Here is a 20,039-nt window from a genome sequence, read left to right as displayed (position 1 = left end):
TAAATCTTCCCAAGTCACTTTCGCTCTACGCCCTGGCATTTGCCCTACCATCAAACTTAAAGACAAAAGTATACCTATCTCGAACGAGACAAAGTATTTAGGTATAATTTTAGATAAACGTTTAATTTGGAAACCTCATCTCCAAAACAAAAGGAAACTTGTCAACAGTAGACTCCATCTCTTCCGACCTCTTCTTAAATCTAAACTTAATCTAAAAATCAAAATGTTATTGTATAATACAATGATCAGACCTGTCTGGTCGTATGGTATTCAAATGTGGGGGATGGCCAAACCCTCAAACATTCACCCCATCCAATCTTTCCAAAACATTGCCCTACGTACTTTAACTGGTGCTCCATGGTACATGACAAACCTGTCACTTCACAACGACCTCAAAGTAACTTATGTCAATGACTACGCCAAAATTCACTACCACCGTTTCCACTCCCAACTCAACTCCAGTACTAATCCTCTCATTAAAGATATGGCTTCACTGCATATACCAGGCAACCCCCTTCGAAGGCTCAAACGAAATTGGAATCGAGATCTCCTTAAGTGATCTAAATCCAACTATAAGTTCTTAGGTGTTATCAATGGGGGTGACTTCCTTAAAAGTTGTTGTTTTTTTAAAAACAAAATTATGTATATATTCTATATCAAAATTACTAAATGTGCTTGTTGTACAGATTGTTTTTGAAAAAAAAAAAAACACTTAAAAAACTTCTCACGAAACATAAAAATTATCTTTATGAATCACACTTATCTTCACTATCGCCAAATTATGGTTCTTTATGGAAAAAATTAAATCCATATTCAGATATAGGACAATCTCTCCTTCTCTTCAACATCAAAACTGTAACCTCACTGTCTCTTCTTATGAAAATGCTGAACTGCTAGCTTTAAATATTTCCAACGTCTACAAACCATACTCTATCCTTTCGGACATCTCTTATGTAGAACAAGTGAACAAATTTATCACTTCGTCACTCCATATGGCCCTATCTGCCATATATACCACTATTAACGATATCTCTTCAATTATCAAAACAATCAAGACCAACAAATCAGGCCACGAGCAAATCAGCAATACAATTGTTAAAAATATCCCGGCCAAAGCTATTATTCAACTCACTCATATCTACAATGACTCCCTTCGTCTATTATACCTTCCCTCCACTTGGAAGTCAGTCGTTATTATTCCAATCCTTAAACCCAGCAAGCCTCCTAATAAAGTGGACTCGTGTAGGACAATCAGCATTTTACCAGTGTTTGGAAAAATCACGGAAAAACTACTCCTCAAGAGACTATTATGAATTTCAAACGAAAAAAATGCGTTACCTGAATTCCAATTCTGGATTCGAACAAAACACGTCACTTTTCACCAGTTGGTGAATATAATTATGTAGTGTATGCTATAAAGAATATTAAGCAGACACTTTTTAAGACACGTATCAAATTCTTCTTCATAAGGGTGTGGGAGCCGGTTTTTTAAATTTCCTGCAATTTTGTCCTATTTGAAAATGACATAGTTACTACCTCAGATAATTATAATATTTTTCCACTAATCAACTGATACTTATTTAGGTGGGATGTGGGATTGATACAGTGTATTATAAAAAATTTTTTCATAGAAAAGATCGTTCATATTTCAGATTTTAGTCATTTTTTTTTTATTTTAAAGATGATAACTTTTTGCAAGTCAGGTTAAAGCCCGAATTTTTATTCCACTTCTTATAGTGCTTGAAAAATAACAATTATTGTATACTTTTTAAAGATTTTGAGCTTCTATAGTTATAATAATGAAAATCGGGCTTTGATCATAGGTAGGTACTTGCAAAATGTTCTCTTCTTTGAAATAAAAAATAGTTTTCGAAATTCGAATATATGATGTGGATACAGATTAATTGTTATAGATTCAAGTATAGGTGTACTAATACTGCAGGTTAAGAGGATAAGTACTTAAGTAGATTGTAAATAGGTACTAACCTCATTGACCATTCATAGTGGCCACCGCAAGTATCGTGTCACTATTGCGACACTTGTGTGAGGTAAATGTAAATTATTAATATACAATTTATAATAACAATTAATGACAAATTACATTATACACTACTTATCGTTATCCGTATAACTGTATTGGACTTGTAATACAAATTATTATACATTGATGATCGAATGACGATAGACTTGATTGATTTTCAACATAATATTATAATATTACAATCATGCAACATGCCGTTTTAATCACTGGGACTGTGGACTATTTAACATTGCAGTAATGTACCTATATTGCCTATATAATGCGCCGTCCACGCATTAGGTTTGTGTGAAAAATGTAAAAAACATTATTTACTAAGTGTAACAGTTGAATTTCAGACAAATGAAAAATAAAATATTGATTCTAGTTAAACATATTATAAAAACTGTGGAAATTTTATGGATATAGCAAATAATTCAAGATTTATTTATGCTAGAAAATATTTTACGAAAAACATTTTTCTAAAAATTATATTTACAAATTGGCTATTTTGAATTGTTTTGTAGGCATTAAAAATAAAAAATATTATATTGTACTTGAAATAAAAGATTCTATAAATCATTTATATTTTGAATTATTTATTAGAATAACAGTTATTTGTTTGGTGCTGAGTTGCAACCTTGCAACTAGCGAGGGTGTGCTGCCAAGTGGCCTCAGTTTAAAATGATTTATTGAAGCATTGAGTGTAAATTTGATATTTTGAAATATTTAAATTATGAAATCTTAATTCTAATAGTGAAAATAAAATAAAAAAAGACATTTTAATGAATTCAAAGTGCACCAAAGAAACAAAGGGTAATTATTTATTAGTGATGAATCCAAATTTAAATTCCTTAAACACTATCAAAACACTAATCTAAATAAAAAGATAACAATTCCGTAAAAATAGATGTCATTAAACGGCATTATATTACGATATAATGTCCTCTACAAATTATCTAAATATTGTAATAATGGTGTATTTTATTCTTACTATTTTTTTAAACAATACCACAGTTCCTTAAAACAGTTTGATATGATCATGGTATAAATAGGTTAATAGCTTAAAATTAATCAAAATATCATCGCGTTTCTATACTAAAATTTAGAATGTATACATATATCGTATGTTTATATGTAGGTATCAGTTTAAGTTCCCACGAATAATGTTTGTGAATTACAACAAAATCACTAACATTGTAATTCTTCGTTTAAATATGTGATTTACGCCTAATTTGAACTTATAATGACTTCAAAGAAATCATCGTGGTTATATATGTTTAGAAATTTTGGTTTCTACTACTTAGCTGTTTTTTTCATTTAACATTTTATATACTTCGAACTACATAATAATTTGCGAATTTTCGCAATTTTAACGAATTTTTTCAACATGTGATCTTCAAATGTTTGTATATTGCATGCACCTTATTTCTTTATAGTATTTGGAAATGACTATAATAAAAACATATAAACAGCAGTATTGCAGTATTGCAGATATTACTAAAATCTCATGCATTTTCATATAGTGAACATTTTTTCTTCAACATTAGTAGAAAAAAAAACTCAAATTTAAAATTTAAAATTTCTATAAACAGCTCCTAACTAATTTGAAAATTATACAATGTATAAAAACTAAAAAATGATAGTATAAAATATAAATTGATTTCATTTTTTTCGTTAGAGATATAAGAAAAGAAAAACTTATGGTGGACCTTGTGTAAAACAATATACCACGAGTATATTATGTTATTATTATATTATTTATTATTTTATTTTATTAACACAATGTCAATAATTCTAATCGTTATTTTGTCACGCCATTTAGAACGTTTTTTTGTTTGATAGTTTCCAGAATAGTTTATTATAGATCCAAATTCAAATTGTTGTATAAAGCGACAAGCAGAGGCTGCATAAAGTCTTCAACTCCAATATTGTTTATGGTAAAAAGTGTAATCAAAGGGAGAATCAAAAGTGAAATATTGCATTTAATTTTCCTAATAATTGGGAATCTCTATAAAAGGAAAAACTGTAACATAAATGATGAATATGTAATACTGTTTTATATTTCCTTACAATTCGATAGTATATATATATATATATAGTATATCTGACTGGTGATTATTGGCAAGTGTATTTTACACACATTTTGACATTTTGTTAAAAAAAAACTGGAGAAATATATGCAATTACATTCAAAATCTGATGTATTATAAAAAATTTGGCCTGCATGTTAACTTAAATTGAACTATTATTGATTGTAATAATTATAGCGATTTTTTGTTATTGGTTAATAATTATGAGTACACAAAAAAAGTTTGACATCATTGAAATTAATTTTTATTACTTTATATTAGAGCTAAGCTGTCAATTAACATTCTTGTGTATACAATGATTTTATATTATTGAATTGAAATCATCACGCATCCATTATAGTGACCGATCTACACGACTCCTAGTGTACTGTAGAGCAGTTTCCACTTACCTACCTTTTTATAACTGACTATAAGTAGGTTATATGAACTGATAACTAAAATAGAAATGGAAAAATTTCGACTTTAAAATTTAAATTCAAAACTATAATAATCTTCTTTTTTTGTGATATCAATAACACCAAGGTAACTACGATCTCATAATTTCTCTTAAACTTAATATATTCATTATATTTATTTAATCTTTACACACATAAAAAAAAGTTTTTTTAAATTGTTATTTGTTTATATATACTTTCTCAAAGTTTTATTTAAAGATTTATAAATTAATGATTACAAATTAAAACTTAGGACCAAATTAATCTCTTCATTTTTTTTTTAACAGAGAACACAAATTACTTAGTTTTTCACACATGAAACGAATTCAATTTTTAACTGAACTTTTCAAACACTATTTTTTCTCGATACTTTATTACGGAGCATCTTGTTAGATGCTTATGTACCAATTAGTTAAATTCATAATGTGCGTGAAGCATTTTGAACAATCTATTTCCGTCAAGTTACAGAACTTTTATTAATCAATAAGTAGCATTACTAACATCTTATTACTAGTGTATACTTCAAATTACTTTCAATTTTGTTTAAATTTCAAAATGATTAAAAAATCGTGATCGTTTTAAATAATAAACGAATAACAGTACAGTATTTTTAATTACTTATAAAAAAGTAAATCATAAAAAGTACTTATCCTGTTAAAACTTGTACTTTTAATTACACAAAATGATTGATGTAGCTTATCGAATAAGTATTCACAATACATATTGCTACTATACAGAAAATCATAACTAGGTACCAATATGACATATAATGTCGAAAATATAAAAGACAATAAAATATAAACATAATAAGAAATAATAATAAATGGTAAAAACTCCACACAACAATATAATGTAACTTCCCACACGACGGGCTTTCAATAAAAACAAATCTTCCTATAGTTTAATGGCGTTTATGGTCTTCACTGTGGTGGCGCCTGTTTTTCTAGCGGCGTTCTTGCCGCTGGTGCAGTGGTCCGAACACACGTTCATTTGGACCGTGAGGTTCTCAATCTGTGCCTCAAACGCCTGCGTCCTCCTGAACATTTGCACGTAGTTCATCTGGAGCTGCCTTTGGTAACACAACACTTTCTCTTTCTCCTGGAACCACTTCAGCCTCTCCTGATCCCAGTTCTTACGTTCCTCGTTCAGCACCCGGATCAATTTGGCCGTGTGCCGTTCCAGTTCCCTGAATCTCTCCAGTGGCGTATCCGTCTCCGTGTCCTTCTTCGGCAACAATGAATGCAAGTCTTCGGTACTGTAGCATCCGGATAATAATTTGTTTGATTTGTTCAACTCGTTTTCTACCTGCGCACATGCAAAACGCGTCTATTACAATACCACGCATATATTTATTTAGTACATTATTAACACTGCCTATACTTTTCGTTATTATATTTATAGTGAAAATGTCGGTATTATTAATGTATTATCGTGAACATCAATTCGAGTTGTGAAAGTCAAAGTTAACGGTCTAACAACTTACTTGTTCGTTGAGGCGTCCGACGAGAGAGCATAGTTTGTCTGCCGCCAATTGGTCATCGCAGCAATTTCCGTCACCACCATTGCCGCTGTCACGTCTTTCCGGACGTCTCCCTTCAATCTCGTCGATGCGGCGTTCTTTTGATTCAAGCTTTTGTAACAGGTCTCGGATTTCCGATTTTAACGCGATCACTTCATGGCCCTTTGTCGTAAGTTCGTTCTGAAAGTCAATGCGAACGAACTTTAGTATTGTGAAATGTGACATAATGTTGTATCATTTCAAATCATCTATTAAATATTTATTACATCGCGCCAGAAAAATCGTATTTGCGGGAGTTGAGGTGCCGATCGCTACCATTAAGTGTTGTTTTTTTTTTGTATATATAAACAATTTTGATCGTATTGATATTGAAGTATTGTACGAAATTTTATTGTTTCTTTTTATTTATTTTTTTAATTATGATAAAGTAAATGTGCAATATTGTCACACAAACAGTTAACTTTAGGTTACAAAAATTAAAATTATGTAAAATAATGATATTTATATTTGAAGAATTCAGTTATTTACCTATTATTACAAATTATTATCTATTATATAGCTTTGTAAATTTGACCTAATAGATATAATTAAATTTTAAAAATTCTACTCTCTCACCACTGAATATATCACATGTGTATAATGTATATATTATAATGGATTTTAATAATTATTTATTAAGCTATTTATATTTAATATCTTACTTGAGTATCTTTCAATTGTGATTTTACGTGTGAAAGTTCTCCGGATTTCTGACACAGTCCCCATTCAGTTTCCTCGAGTCTCACCTTCAATTCGTCAACTTCTTTTTTCAAATCTGTCGCCTCGGACTCCAAACGTTCATTTTCTTCTTGTAATCTCTTTTTTTCGTCCTGCAACTGATATATACAAGACGATTAGATATATATTATACATCAAACACGGTATGATGATATTACAATTTTGCACACCTGTGATATTTAATAATATCTCGATATAATATATTTACCTTGTACGTCTGCATCATAAGCATTTGTTCCAACTTCAGTGACTTTTGCGCAGCTGTCTTAAGACGATTATCGCCCATTGCTTTAATCCTCCGCATTTCTCTGTCCCACGCGTTTTCTTTTTCTTGGTAAACTCTGAAGATCACTTGTTCGTTGTGCTCCATCGTTTGCCTCAGATGCCTCAATTCACGATCCCTATCTCTCAACACTGTTTCCATTTCGGATAACATTGTAGATTCGGATGGCGAAGGGGTCAAGTCCAACAGACTGGCTGACCCTTCGGACGCCGAGCACCGTTTACTGAGCCTCGCAAATGACTTCGAGCTAAAAAAAAAGATTTCACATCAATGCGCGGACGTATAATATATATATACAATATTAGCACTTCAGTGTTCTATACCTAGGTCGATAATCTCTATAGGAACTGTATGAAGAGGATGATTTGAAATCGTCTTGCTGCCCCAGCCGAAATTTGCAACTGGTTTGAGCCGGTAACGACGACATCACCATTGGAGATGCTGAACGAAGTTTTCGATCTAAAGTGCCAGAAGATATCATATTTGGTTTCTTAGATTGATGGTGCAGTTCATTGGTACCTATAGTATATTGAACATACATTTAAAATACATTTAAAATGTATATTTAATTTTAGTTTAAAATTTAAATAGTTACACATTTGAATTTATACTCAACAAAAACCGTATACATGTAGAATATCATCACTTACGGTCATATATTATGATGTGAAGTGAGACGTAAGTTAAAAATGTGTGGTGAACTATAATGATATCCGTTTATAAATTACTCGAGTTTAGTTTAATATGTTGGTACCACCAAATGTTCCAAAAAGAGCCAATAAATTCTAAATTAATAGTATTATTGTAAATTAATTATATTTTATGGTACGCGCATCGAGTTCGCCTGTGGCCGATCGGACCGGTTGCTAAGATATGTTGTGGTAATAAGACGAGAGGCACTCAGTTTGATTTCGGGTGTCGAGAATTTAATTTGCAGTTTTATCAAATTCAAGCCCGTGTCAAATTGCTGTTAGATTCGAAGTATATGTAGGCAAGTCGGACGGAGTAAAAATAAATAACTTCTACAAGTCCCCAGTATGACCTAAGAAGCATCAGCTGAATTGCACGGTATAGACAAAAACTGTGTGGAAATTACGATGTACCTACATATATTATACGAACGTGTACCACCTATATATATATATATATATATATATATACAACTATATAGAAATAAAATTTAAAAAATCAAAGAAGTCACGCTGCTATATATATGCTTTGATTGTACCTTGGCATTGAGAAGATAAGAGGCCACTGTAATGGATGTGTTAAATTTTAATGCAATGATAAGTTAGAACTTAGAAGTCAGGGGATACGAAAATATAGTAACAACCCATTTATATAATAATATGAAATAGAAAATAATAAATAATTGTTTTTTATTCAATTAACTGTGCTTGTTATTGTTTTTTTAACTTTATACTTTTGACCTCCAATCGGCAATCATCCACTGTCCCTCACCGAAAACTATATAAAATAGATCAATTTTTTTTTTTTTTGAAAACCACATAAAAAAATTAAGCATTTTAGCGGCTACAAAATCGTATAACAGAAACAACAACATATATTTTGTTGTATGTATACATATATACATCGTTGTAGCTCAAACAACAGAGGATATATTAAATAACCGTTGAATTTATCTTTCGGAAAATACTTATAACTAGCGTTAGGCATATAAATATATTATGCCATAATGTATATGTTGGAGTTCGTTTATATCGCATAGGTCTTTAGAGTGTCTGTTATTTTATTGTATACGTTTGCAAACGGCTATGTATGCAGGAAAATTTCATTATAATATGTATACTGTTATGTTATAAATGTACTTACTGCCGTACAGATGTCTGTGCGAGGATCTAGCCAGGATAGGTGTGGAGCCATATCTTTCGCCGTTGTCGGTGAATCTCATTGAACCCGGCTTGAAGGCCACTGGACGAATAACACTGTTTCCCTGCAATAAAACTCCACGATGAGTATAATATATACGTATATTATATAGAGACACGTGCTAAATAATATTACGATTTATTATAATCGTATACCTTTATCGTGTATCTACACGATTTGAATAATTCGTTAGTTAGGCAGTAGTTATGTGGATGAATTATTATTTATTATCAAATGGATACGACAACGTTCTAAACATACTGATACATTATTATTCTAATTTAATTGCCATACATGGTTAATTACTATTTTAGCAATTATGTGTAATTGTTTAAACACTATTACTATTAAAACATGTTCAAACTGTTTTTCTGGCCAATAAATTGATTTTTAATATTATTGTTAATATTATACACGTTCGTTGACGTATTGAGTTGCGGAAGAAAACTTAATGTTATACATTTTAATTTTTAACTATCCACAGTAACAAATAACAATAAATTATAATTACGAGAAAAAAGCTTTGCAACGGTTGATTTACACATTTATTTTTGTAAGATAGTTAAATTTATTTAGATAAATAAGTATATTTAAACGATTGTAGATTGCATAATACTTTAAGTATAAATTTACCAATATCAATATAGGTGCCGGAACTCAAAAGTCAAAATAATTAAATTTTTAAGTGCTGAGATTCACATTCAACGTATTATTTGCGATTTCAATTTTTCATATAACATTTTTTAAGCATGCAATTTTTTTAAATTATTAACTGAATTAATTGAATAATTCTTAAAAATATAAAAATATAACGTATGTAGTCATTACTCATTATAATATATACATAATACACGAATCGTATATAAATATAATATTATAAACAATATATACGGCCACAACAAATATATTAAGATATTGTAGATACTTGTGTAATTTTTTTGATACCTACCTAGTTGATTTCACATTGAATTAATGAACTCGAAAATTCGTATATTAGGTATATACATGACACTTGTTATATGCCTAGGAATTTAATGTTATTATATACTTATGTAAATAAAAGTATAACAGTGCATCAGTATTTCAGTACCTACCTATATATATATATATATTTTTTTTTTTGACATAATATAAAGTCTTAGTTAATAGGCATACCTATAACAGCCGATACGATATATATACATATTATAATCTTTTAAATGTCGTTCTTCCGGTTTCGCATAACGTTCCCTATTTTCGTTTGTTGCAGTCTCTGTCTACGATGTATAATAATTCTATACGTATACCTAACGTATGTTATTATATTCTTTCAGCGCATGTGTTTTTATTTTTCAACTTCGGGCGCGTGCGGAACACCGCCTTCAAATCAAGTTCCGGTTTTTCTTAATTTTTTTTCTTTTAATATTAATAATTGAACTCGAATAAAAAAAATAAATGTGTAGATACATATTATTAGTATTATTATACCTATATAAATATATATATATACTTTATATGAATAATATGCGCCATCGTCGTGCGACCGGCACCTCGAGGCTCGTATTATGGCAAGGTTGTAATTTCGACCGATGGACGTTTTATTAAAATGGAAATACAAAATTAAAAAAAAAAAAAAAAACGCACACACACAGCCGTCACGCTGGAGGCCACGCGCGTCTAAAGTGTCTTTAAAGCGATTGATATGATGCCGGTCTTGTGCAAGATTCGGATACAGGTCAGAATTATACGAACGAGACGCTGCAGGAGATCATTGAAAACGTTGGTATTATTCTAGGAATAAATGTAGATCAAAAAGATTAATAAAAATAAATTAAACATCGCTGTACACGCTTTGACGCTTATTTATAATAAGTTGATGATGTTTAATTGACACCCATAATAAAGTTACATGACGAAGTATAACGTCATGATGACGTATATGATGGGCTCTCTTTCTCTGTAGTATTTTATTGTGATCCACGCGCGTCTGCACAGCAATGATTATTTATTGTGTTGATAGGTTTATATATTATTTTAAACGTATAATATTGGTATAGGTAGTGGCCTTTAGTACTTGGGCAGTCAGTTTACCATGATTATTAGCTATATATATCATACCAGTTGATATTATATAAATTTACTTCACGTCACCATGCCGTGCACTATGCAGTGAAGTGCAGAACTACGCCACGCTAGTACGGCGATCGTTTTGTGTACATATATTATGCATATTACAATTATTCCGAGGACATTGCAAACGTAACCCCAAAGTCCAAACGCTATCGACTGCATGCGGAATCCATTATTATTAGGTTCTATGTGTGTTACCTGTACTTTAACATAATATAGACTTTACTATTTTACTCTAAAGTACTTATTAATATTATGCTTTTATAATCAACTGTCAATAGTTTATTGCAGAGTCATACGAAAAAATAAGATAAATACTTATTATTACCGATTGATTAACAGATTAATTATAAACAATAACACTAAATAAAAATATGTATTACCTTATACGATTTTATGGATACTTAAATTTTACTCATGCCAGGGAAGGGGGTCAAACTCGGGAATCTTTCACCTCTTGCGGGTTACGCCACTTGATTTGTACGTTTATCAGTAATTGTCTGAGTGCAGTTTAAATGTATAGGCATTTTGTCGATTTCTCCAAGTTACAGTCATTCGAGCCTTATAATTATTATATCATATAGTCTACATAGATAAATTGCGGCGTGACGACGGTCTCAACCATGATTATATATCAGTGCAATAAAATATATTTTATTAAGCGATTTGTTGAAGTCAAGTCGTGTAGCTGTATTGCGTAAAAGATTTTTTGCTCATCGACGAATTTATTATCTTGTACGAGTTGTGACGACCAACCTGCACCAACGCCACTATAATATGATATTATAACAATCCATTACGTCAAACATGTCTAAGAATGTAAAAGAACAATGAGTTTATGACTTGTATTGTAATATCCAATTAATATTATAAAAAAAAACACTAAAAACTGCACACACACACGCGAGACATAATTAGCGTATTATTTAATTGCATTCGTAGTTATCCATTGTATATATTTTTGTAATTTTATTAGCCTTCTAAAAAATAAAAAAAAATTTGCATTACATAATAAACCTTTGTTGTCAATTTGTTAAGAACATATACGAGTGTGTCACCTGACAAGTTATGCACTAATTCGATTGTCTATGTTTGTTCTCGGAAGACGGAAGTACATAAAATAGAAAATATCATGTCAAATTTTCCACTTTCATTTTTTTTAGATAGTAATCGCGAACATTTCTCGATCAGATCAAAATAATATACTTATTAATCGAGCCGTATCTTATAATATAATAAATATCAAACAAAATATTCTTAGGTTTTAAAAAAAAATATTTGAATGGTAAAAATGCATTTTTATATTGCGGGCATCAAATTATTTAAGTCTCAAATAAAAGTATACGTCGACTTCTTTCTCCAAACCCATTGTTATAAATTCAGCACTAATATCAAAGGAAAAATTAAAGTGTCTATGATTAAGATTTTTTTGAATTGCACTTATAATAACTAAAATCAAATTTATAAAAATCGTCATTTTTCGTTTATGAATACAATTTTGTTGAAATTCAAACTTCAATTTTTACAAAAAAAAAAAAAATTTATCAAGAATATGCACTTGTATTTTCAATGTATTAAAATGCTCAACGTTCATAAGAATACACCAAATTTTAAGTAACTTTGTATTGAATTTATAAAATGGTTGACAAAAACAACAATTTTATCAACATATATCAAAACAAAAAATAACTATTAATAAATAACCAAAAAAGCAAAAATATTTTGAATTATATTTCTAAGTTGCAAAAAAATAAAATAAATTTAGATATTTGAAAACTAGTTTTGAGTAAATATTTCTTGGTTTTATAAATCAATTCATTAATCAATAAATTTGATTTTCCTAATTATCTATTAAACTCGTAATTTGTAATTGTTTCTTGTTTAAACTACCATAAATAATGAAAATTGTATATAATTTAATTTTTCAAAAGTGGCGACAGTCATATAAGTATAGGTACTTTATTATAAAACCATTAAATGCTTAAATTTTGACAAATTGACAAGAAATAAAAACGTAAATAGACAATTTTCGGTATTTCTCAGGGATGACATTAAAAACAAATCATTTAATTAAATGTTGTTTTGGTTTTAAATAACATGCTGAAACTGAAAATATAACTTGGTTTTAGAATTTTAATCAAAATATAAATTATACCAATTCATTTAAAAAATGTAGAACTCATATACGTAGTTAAAGTTATCAGGACAAAAAAATAGTACGTATTTCAATAATACAAAAACGAGTAACATAATATATTATAGTAATATATTACTTGAAATTTCAATATAGTTAAAAATGATCAGACTCGTCACTCCGGTATAAGGAAATTCAACTATTATAATATATACCGTTAGAGTAGTTGTAATTTACTATAGGTACTATACTACTATCAATATAATAATATCTATACGCTACGAAACGAAATTACAGTCTACTCTCTATGTATATAATATGTACAAATCTTGATATGTAACCGCGTATTTCAATACATATTATTATGCATAGATTTTAATTTGGAGAAGACGTTTTTTTTTTTTTTTTAAACAATAACACTGGGCCAATACAACAATAATCATAATACAATTACGTAAATCGTCGTTGGGCATAGAATTATAGATATCTATCCTATATTATATCATATCATTATAGGTCATGCGACCGTGGTGTGTATTTTCTTTTAGCTGGACTTTTAGCTTAGTACCCTTTTCAGGTAAGTTAAGGATATAGACTATATGATGTATTGTAAACAGAACATTTTGATATTAAAAAAAATTGCCAGAACATATCACACCGTAGCATAATTTTTCTTTTCCAAGTTATTTCAACATACCCGGGTAGTATTATAGGTGTATGTATATATATATAATAATTGTTATAATTAGCTACAGGGATTTGACACTGTGTATTGGTTGATGACGACGAAATCGGAGGTGACCGCTAGGATAAGGAGAGGCCAACAGACGTAAAGAAGAGGAGGAAATAATAAAAGAAAAAACCAGTCTGTGTCAGTATATAATATACTCTACGACTGTGGGCGTTCGGTTAACGCATTCCCACGGTCCGTCGCCGAGAGGAGAGATAATGCCACCCGCCACTGCCGCGGAGGATTGTAAATAATTTTCGTCTCCGCTCTCGGACCTTGTTATGCACGTATCTAATGTATATATTATTATATATGTATATGTGCCACTGCACACAAGCCCGAACACGTACAGTTGTTGTTGTACTCCTATATTATATGTGTGTCTTGTGTTCGCAAATAATAATTATTTAATTATATTTTCGTAATTTTTGGTTTTCCAAAAAACCACTATTGAACTGTCCAACTTAGGACAACATTATCTTGAAGTATATACCTTATTTTTAAAAATCGACACACCACTCCTCCCACGTACATACCTATATCTTGTCTAATGCTTGTGCGTGTAAAGGTATTACACTACATTAAGTCGTGCCATTACTTTCAGGCCCGGCAACAATGAAAGAGATAAAGAACGACATCTCAGAGTGAGGTGGTGATTGTGTTCGTGCATATGGAATGTATTTAGTTTAATATTAAAGTTTTTCTACTACTTATTGAATAATTTGATATATACCTATCCTTTGTACGTTTAATAAATTTGTGTTCAAGTCCTTGACCAAGCAATCATGCTAATATGAGATATATGGTGGACGTATGACGGATATAAGATATTGAAAATTATTCAGTAATTTTATCTTTTAAAAGGTTGTGCTTTTGAAAATAATTATTTACATTATTTGAAATTTGTGAAATTTCAATCTTTTAAATTTAAAATACAAAGAATTTTTGAAATTAAAAAATAACAAAGACTACAAAAAACCATTTATTATCCATCAATTCCTAAGTAGTAAAAGTTTGCAATGAGCAGGTAACGTGGGGTGTGTAATAAGCTATCCAGTTATAAGAGTGTAATGGGAGGAACACCCTTCAAGGATATTGCGATATAATTGGATTGACATGAAGAAAAGTAGTTCGAAAGTATAAATGCCACACTCAAAATCAACATGTTAACGAACAAAGAACTGCGAAGAGAGATAAAAGAAACGGGTAGGCTCTATATGGTTGTTTAATTATGACCAAGAAAAATAAGTTATCTATATAAACTTATCATGTAGGATGAGAAACATCAGAAAAATCAAAAAATCATATTATTAAAATATTATATAAATATCTTCATTTAAACTGAACTTTAAACAAAACACTGAAATATGATTAAAACACTGTTTTAAAAATTAGACACCTGAGTGATTACTATACAATTAAGTGATATATAGAATGATTAATTGATAAACCTAAAAATAAACACAAATGTATAATTTTAATTGAAACTATAATACTTAAACATTATTATACCAATATAAAATATGCAATATTTCTATTCTGAACGATGGATAAGGGAGATGGGGAATGAGTTTACGACATAATAAAGTTACATTCTAGTCATATCACAAGCCCTGCAGGTGATTAGATATATTATTTTATTATTTTATATACTAATATAAATTCACAATAATTATTGCTACAACACAACTCATTTAATAAAAACTGCAATAGCATTATTATTGTTATATCTTAATCTTCAAGATAAATGTATACAACCTAATCATTTTTGTCAAGCAATCGGTATTGTGAAATTTCACATTAAGTTTTAAAACTATAATTGCGGTGATCACGGAGAAATGGCGGAACGACCGAAACGATTTTTCCACAGACAATAAAAAATAATGCAGTGTAACCCTGGTTGTGCATATTATATAGTATATTAGTATTATACAATTGACATTATAGTATATTCTATATATCTACTGACGATAGAAGTTTCAGCAAAAGTAGTAGTACAGTAACGAATTAACAAAGACACGTACCACGCACAATGTATAGGTAGGCAGATACTTTTCAGGTAATACGTCATCGTCATCGTATATACGATTGTCAATTCGCATTTAACGGTTAAAATGTTTACCATGTTTATGGTACATTAAAAACGTATAAAATTCAGAATGATCGCCGACGTTTAATCATCAATCCTGACAACGACTTAAGTTTGTTTGTGTGTGTATAATATACCGTACGTACAATATAGTAATAATAATTACTGCTGTCCAATATTCTAACGCGGAAGAGAATCGATTAAAATACATTTAAAAAATAAACAACACGTGGAACGCGAAAAACGGACAAATGAAAAGGTAAACAAATAAATCTGATGACTGGTGCAATTAGTCTGGTTCTTGTTGCAGCTGCACGTCTGGAGGGTATATTACTCGTATATTATTATTATTATAAAATTATGTACGTCATCCGCGTAACCTACATTTTATGTACAATATATAATGTTATATATTATCATAAACATAAGCATAAAATATACAATATCTATAATAATAATGCGAGCATATATACATAATATATATGTTAAACACACGTGCTAAACCAGTCTCGTCCCCCTCTCTCATTTTTTGCCAAGAGCAAATACATGATATTATAATACACCTATATGTTATAAGGACACGCACGGATTGTGTCGACTTAACGCAGCGTAGGTATAGTTTACGTAGAGTAGAGATAAAAATAATGATACGAAGGAAGACGACGAGTATCAGCAACTAGAATATTTTACAATGATAATATCAATAATAGATTATAATAATAGAATATTACTATATACAGATCCGAGTAAACGACTATCCGGGTAGCTCATGTAGGGCATACAAAACAATGGAAAGGACTTACTTTTTTATTTCTCATTTCTTATTAAGGTCATTATATGGTCGACTATATTATTATTATATCAACTGCAGTGTAGTACTATTGTCATTATATTATTATACGTTATAAATTTATTATAGCTACATACATGCACCCATATAAAGTGCGTCTGTAACTACGTAAGTACTAGAGTATATTAGTGTAGTTTAGCCACGAAATACAAATAATATAATATGTCATGTACTCATATGTGTAATGTGCATGTATTATAGGCGTATATATAGAAATGTATAATATTACAATATTTAAAATAGTATACAATATGTCGCAGTTCTTGTTCATATCGAAATTTGTAAATTATATTTTGTATGAATCACAAAAGATTTTTGAAAAAGAATACTGCGACTTTTAAGTTATTAATAATTACTATAAGAACAATAATAGAACTTAACGTGTAAGAACAAGGTTGATGAAAATATGCGTTTTTAATTAATTTTAGGTTGGCTGATAATAAAATGCAGTCCAATCAGTCCATACTCCGCAATAAATAATAATATTATATTGTGAACAATTTTAAAACGACTTTATGTTACGTACGTTCGTCGATGAAATAACAATTTATTTTTATACTCGTTATGAAATACAACACAATACGTACTGTCGTATTTTATTGACGTATTAAATTTGTTTTGACATTTTTAAGAAAGTGTAACCTTCGAATTAAAATACTGAGGTTTCAACAATTCACGCGGTGAAATAATAATGTATTAAAAAACATGCCATGTTGATATATTTTATTAATGAACGTAATTTTCAAATTCTATTGAATATACTTATAAAAATTATTATTTTTTGAATAGCCGTAAAAGCGTACAATATAAAAGAATAAATTAATTTTAAATCTTTAAAAATGGAATTATTGAAATCCCAATAGTTTTTATGATAGGCAGGTATTCGAAAATTATACAAGTAAAAAAACATGGTAAAACATAAGAATGATTTTTAATAGTATTCGTAGTATCTCACACTAAGCAATATAATACTTTATTAGTATTACATGACAAATTAAGTTATACAGCTACACAAATAAGCTATCGGTATGGTTTATAGCTGTATACGTGTATAGTTTAATGACTCGTTTATTGTTTATCGATAAATATTTTTATTTATTTTTTGTTATTATATATTTTAAATGTAATGATAGCTATAATAATGAGAAATATAATCGAATACATTTTATGATTACAGATTTACAAATTACTTAACAAATTATATACACTATTGGCTATTACCTAAACATAAAATATTATGTTTAAACCAAACAATATACATATAAAATAAATAGATAGATATCGACCTTATTATCCTATAATCTATATCACCATCAATACATTTTGTTATTAAATAGGTATTTAAATATATGTTTATTAGTAAATAATCATACTTATTGTAAAAAAAAAAAAAGTATCACAATACAATAAACGAAAGTTGAATAATTGTATTATATTATGTATAAATGCATAAGGTTTATATCATATTATATTATACTAGCTGATCCCCGTGCACTTCGTTGCTTGTTAAAAATATCAAATCTATATGATTCAAAATTTGTGTTTTATTCGTCGTTAGATAGCCAGCTAGTCATGTTCAAAACTTCCCGCGAATGACCGAACTGATTTTGATTCGGGAATTTTAGGTGTAAATACTTTTTACCATTACAACATAGTCCATGAGCTTCAGCCTTCCTTGCTTGGCATTTGTTGCATATTTTATACATTCTACCAATATCAACATCATTTAGCACAGAATAGTCAAGGTTACAATTATAAGCAAAGGAAGAATTTAAGAAATTGTTTAGCCTGCGAGTTCTATTCATTATTGATCTTGATCGTATATTTTGTTGAGCTAATCGGTGGGAACGTTCAACTTTCGATTTCCTAGCTTGGTTTTGTTTTTTTCTTCTCGTTGAGTATAGCCAATCTAAGTATATTTTCATCCGCTGTTTCATTTCTGCGCAAAAGTCACAGCCGTTTTGCTGTAGCAGACTGCAGAGAAAGCTGAGTTATTTTTCTAGGCATAATGCCATAATACAAACGTTGAAAGAACCATCGAAACAATACCCAATAGAAAATTACTACAAAATCAAATAATGTACTGTTTAAATCAAATTTAGTGTGTATACAACAAATTAAATAAAAACAATAACATAAATACGAATACATCATATTAATATTATTTCGTTGCCCAGTTATTTTAAGACGATGATATTTTTTATTCTATGCCGGGGCATAGTTTTTAAATTTTTTTTTTGAAAACAGAGTTTGAACGATCGAAACTGGTTTGAACTCGAGACACTTGAGTGTAATAATATACTGATCAGTACATTAATCCTACTGAAGCGCTATTGCGTTATAGAATTTTCGATACGTGACAATAATTTTACGTTTTTTTAAATATTAAATTTATAAATTCTTATAAATTCTTAAGTTCCAACTTAACCTGTGAACTTTCTAAAAATGTTATATAGCTTTCCTCGGCTTCCTCGATAAAAGGAAAATCTAACAAATAAACCATTTTTAAATTCGAACCAGTAGTTCCAGAGATTAGCACGTTCGGACTTTTTTAACTTTTCAGCCTTATAATATTAAAACATTCATAATTATTCATAAGTGTTTTGTGTTAAATGGATCACATGAATGTATTGCTGACTGTTGTAGACGCATAGAAAATATTGTCTAACTGAATAAAAGAAAAAGACACTTTCGATTCATATACCTAATATGTTATTCATTATAAAAAACTTACAGAATAATCTGTTTAAAAATGAAATTTAATACTTCAAACTATTAACATAATTATAATGACAAGACTATTTTTATTCAAGAAAAAATGTATAAAGCTATTCATTATTATTTATTAGGTAGGTACCAATAGTTATTTTAGAATTTATGTTTTATACATTTATGAAGGTATTTGTTATAACATGTATGTACTTTTAAGATAATAACTATAAAGTCACACCAATTTAATTTAATTGTTAAGAGTTTTATAAAATATTTGTCAAAAAAAAAATATACACATATTTTCTAAAACATATTTATACGCATATAAATGATAGATTAATGAATTTTATTGGTTTTTAAATACATTAAATTACAAGTTTTTAAAGTTAAGATGAACAGAGT

At 29.2% G+C, this 20,039-nt stretch overlaps 1 protein-coding gene across 2 annotated transcripts in view; it reads right to left on the bottom strand.

The window, feature by feature from the left end:
• Positions 1-5,119: 5,119 nt before the first annotated feature.
• LOC107167384 (leucine zipper putative tumor suppressor 2 homolog) overlaps positions 5,120-20,039 on the bottom strand; it is a 50,027-nt gene continuing 35,107 nt past the window's right edge. For both annotated transcript variants that reach the window (XM_015516406.2, XM_089227132.1), the window contains exons 3-8: positions 8,957-9,077; positions 7,447-7,642; positions 7,049-7,370; positions 6,765-6,938; positions 6,028-6,243; positions 5,120-5,849 (exon numbers count right to left, since the gene is read on the bottom strand). In XM_015516406.2, the coding sequence (XP_015371892.1) occupies positions 5,439-5,849; positions 6,028-6,243; positions 6,765-6,938; positions 7,049-7,370; positions 7,447-7,642; positions 8,957-9,077 (1,440 nt within the window). In that variant the 3' untranslated portion in view covers positions 5,120-5,438. The remainder of the gene's footprint in view (positions 5,850-6,027; positions 6,244-6,764; positions 6,939-7,048; positions 7,371-7,446; positions 7,643-8,956; positions 9,078-20,039) is intronic.

Source organism: Diuraphis noxia, unplaced genomic scaffold (genome assembly GCF_037042655.1).
Source record: "Diuraphis noxia isolate RWA-SAM2 unplaced genomic scaffold, SU_Dnox_SAM2 contig0004, whole genome shotgun sequence".
Lineage (NCBI taxonomy): Eukaryota > Metazoa > Arthropoda > Insecta > Hemiptera > Aphididae > Diuraphis > Diuraphis noxia.
This window is presented reverse-complemented; position numbering and strand designations above follow the sequence as displayed.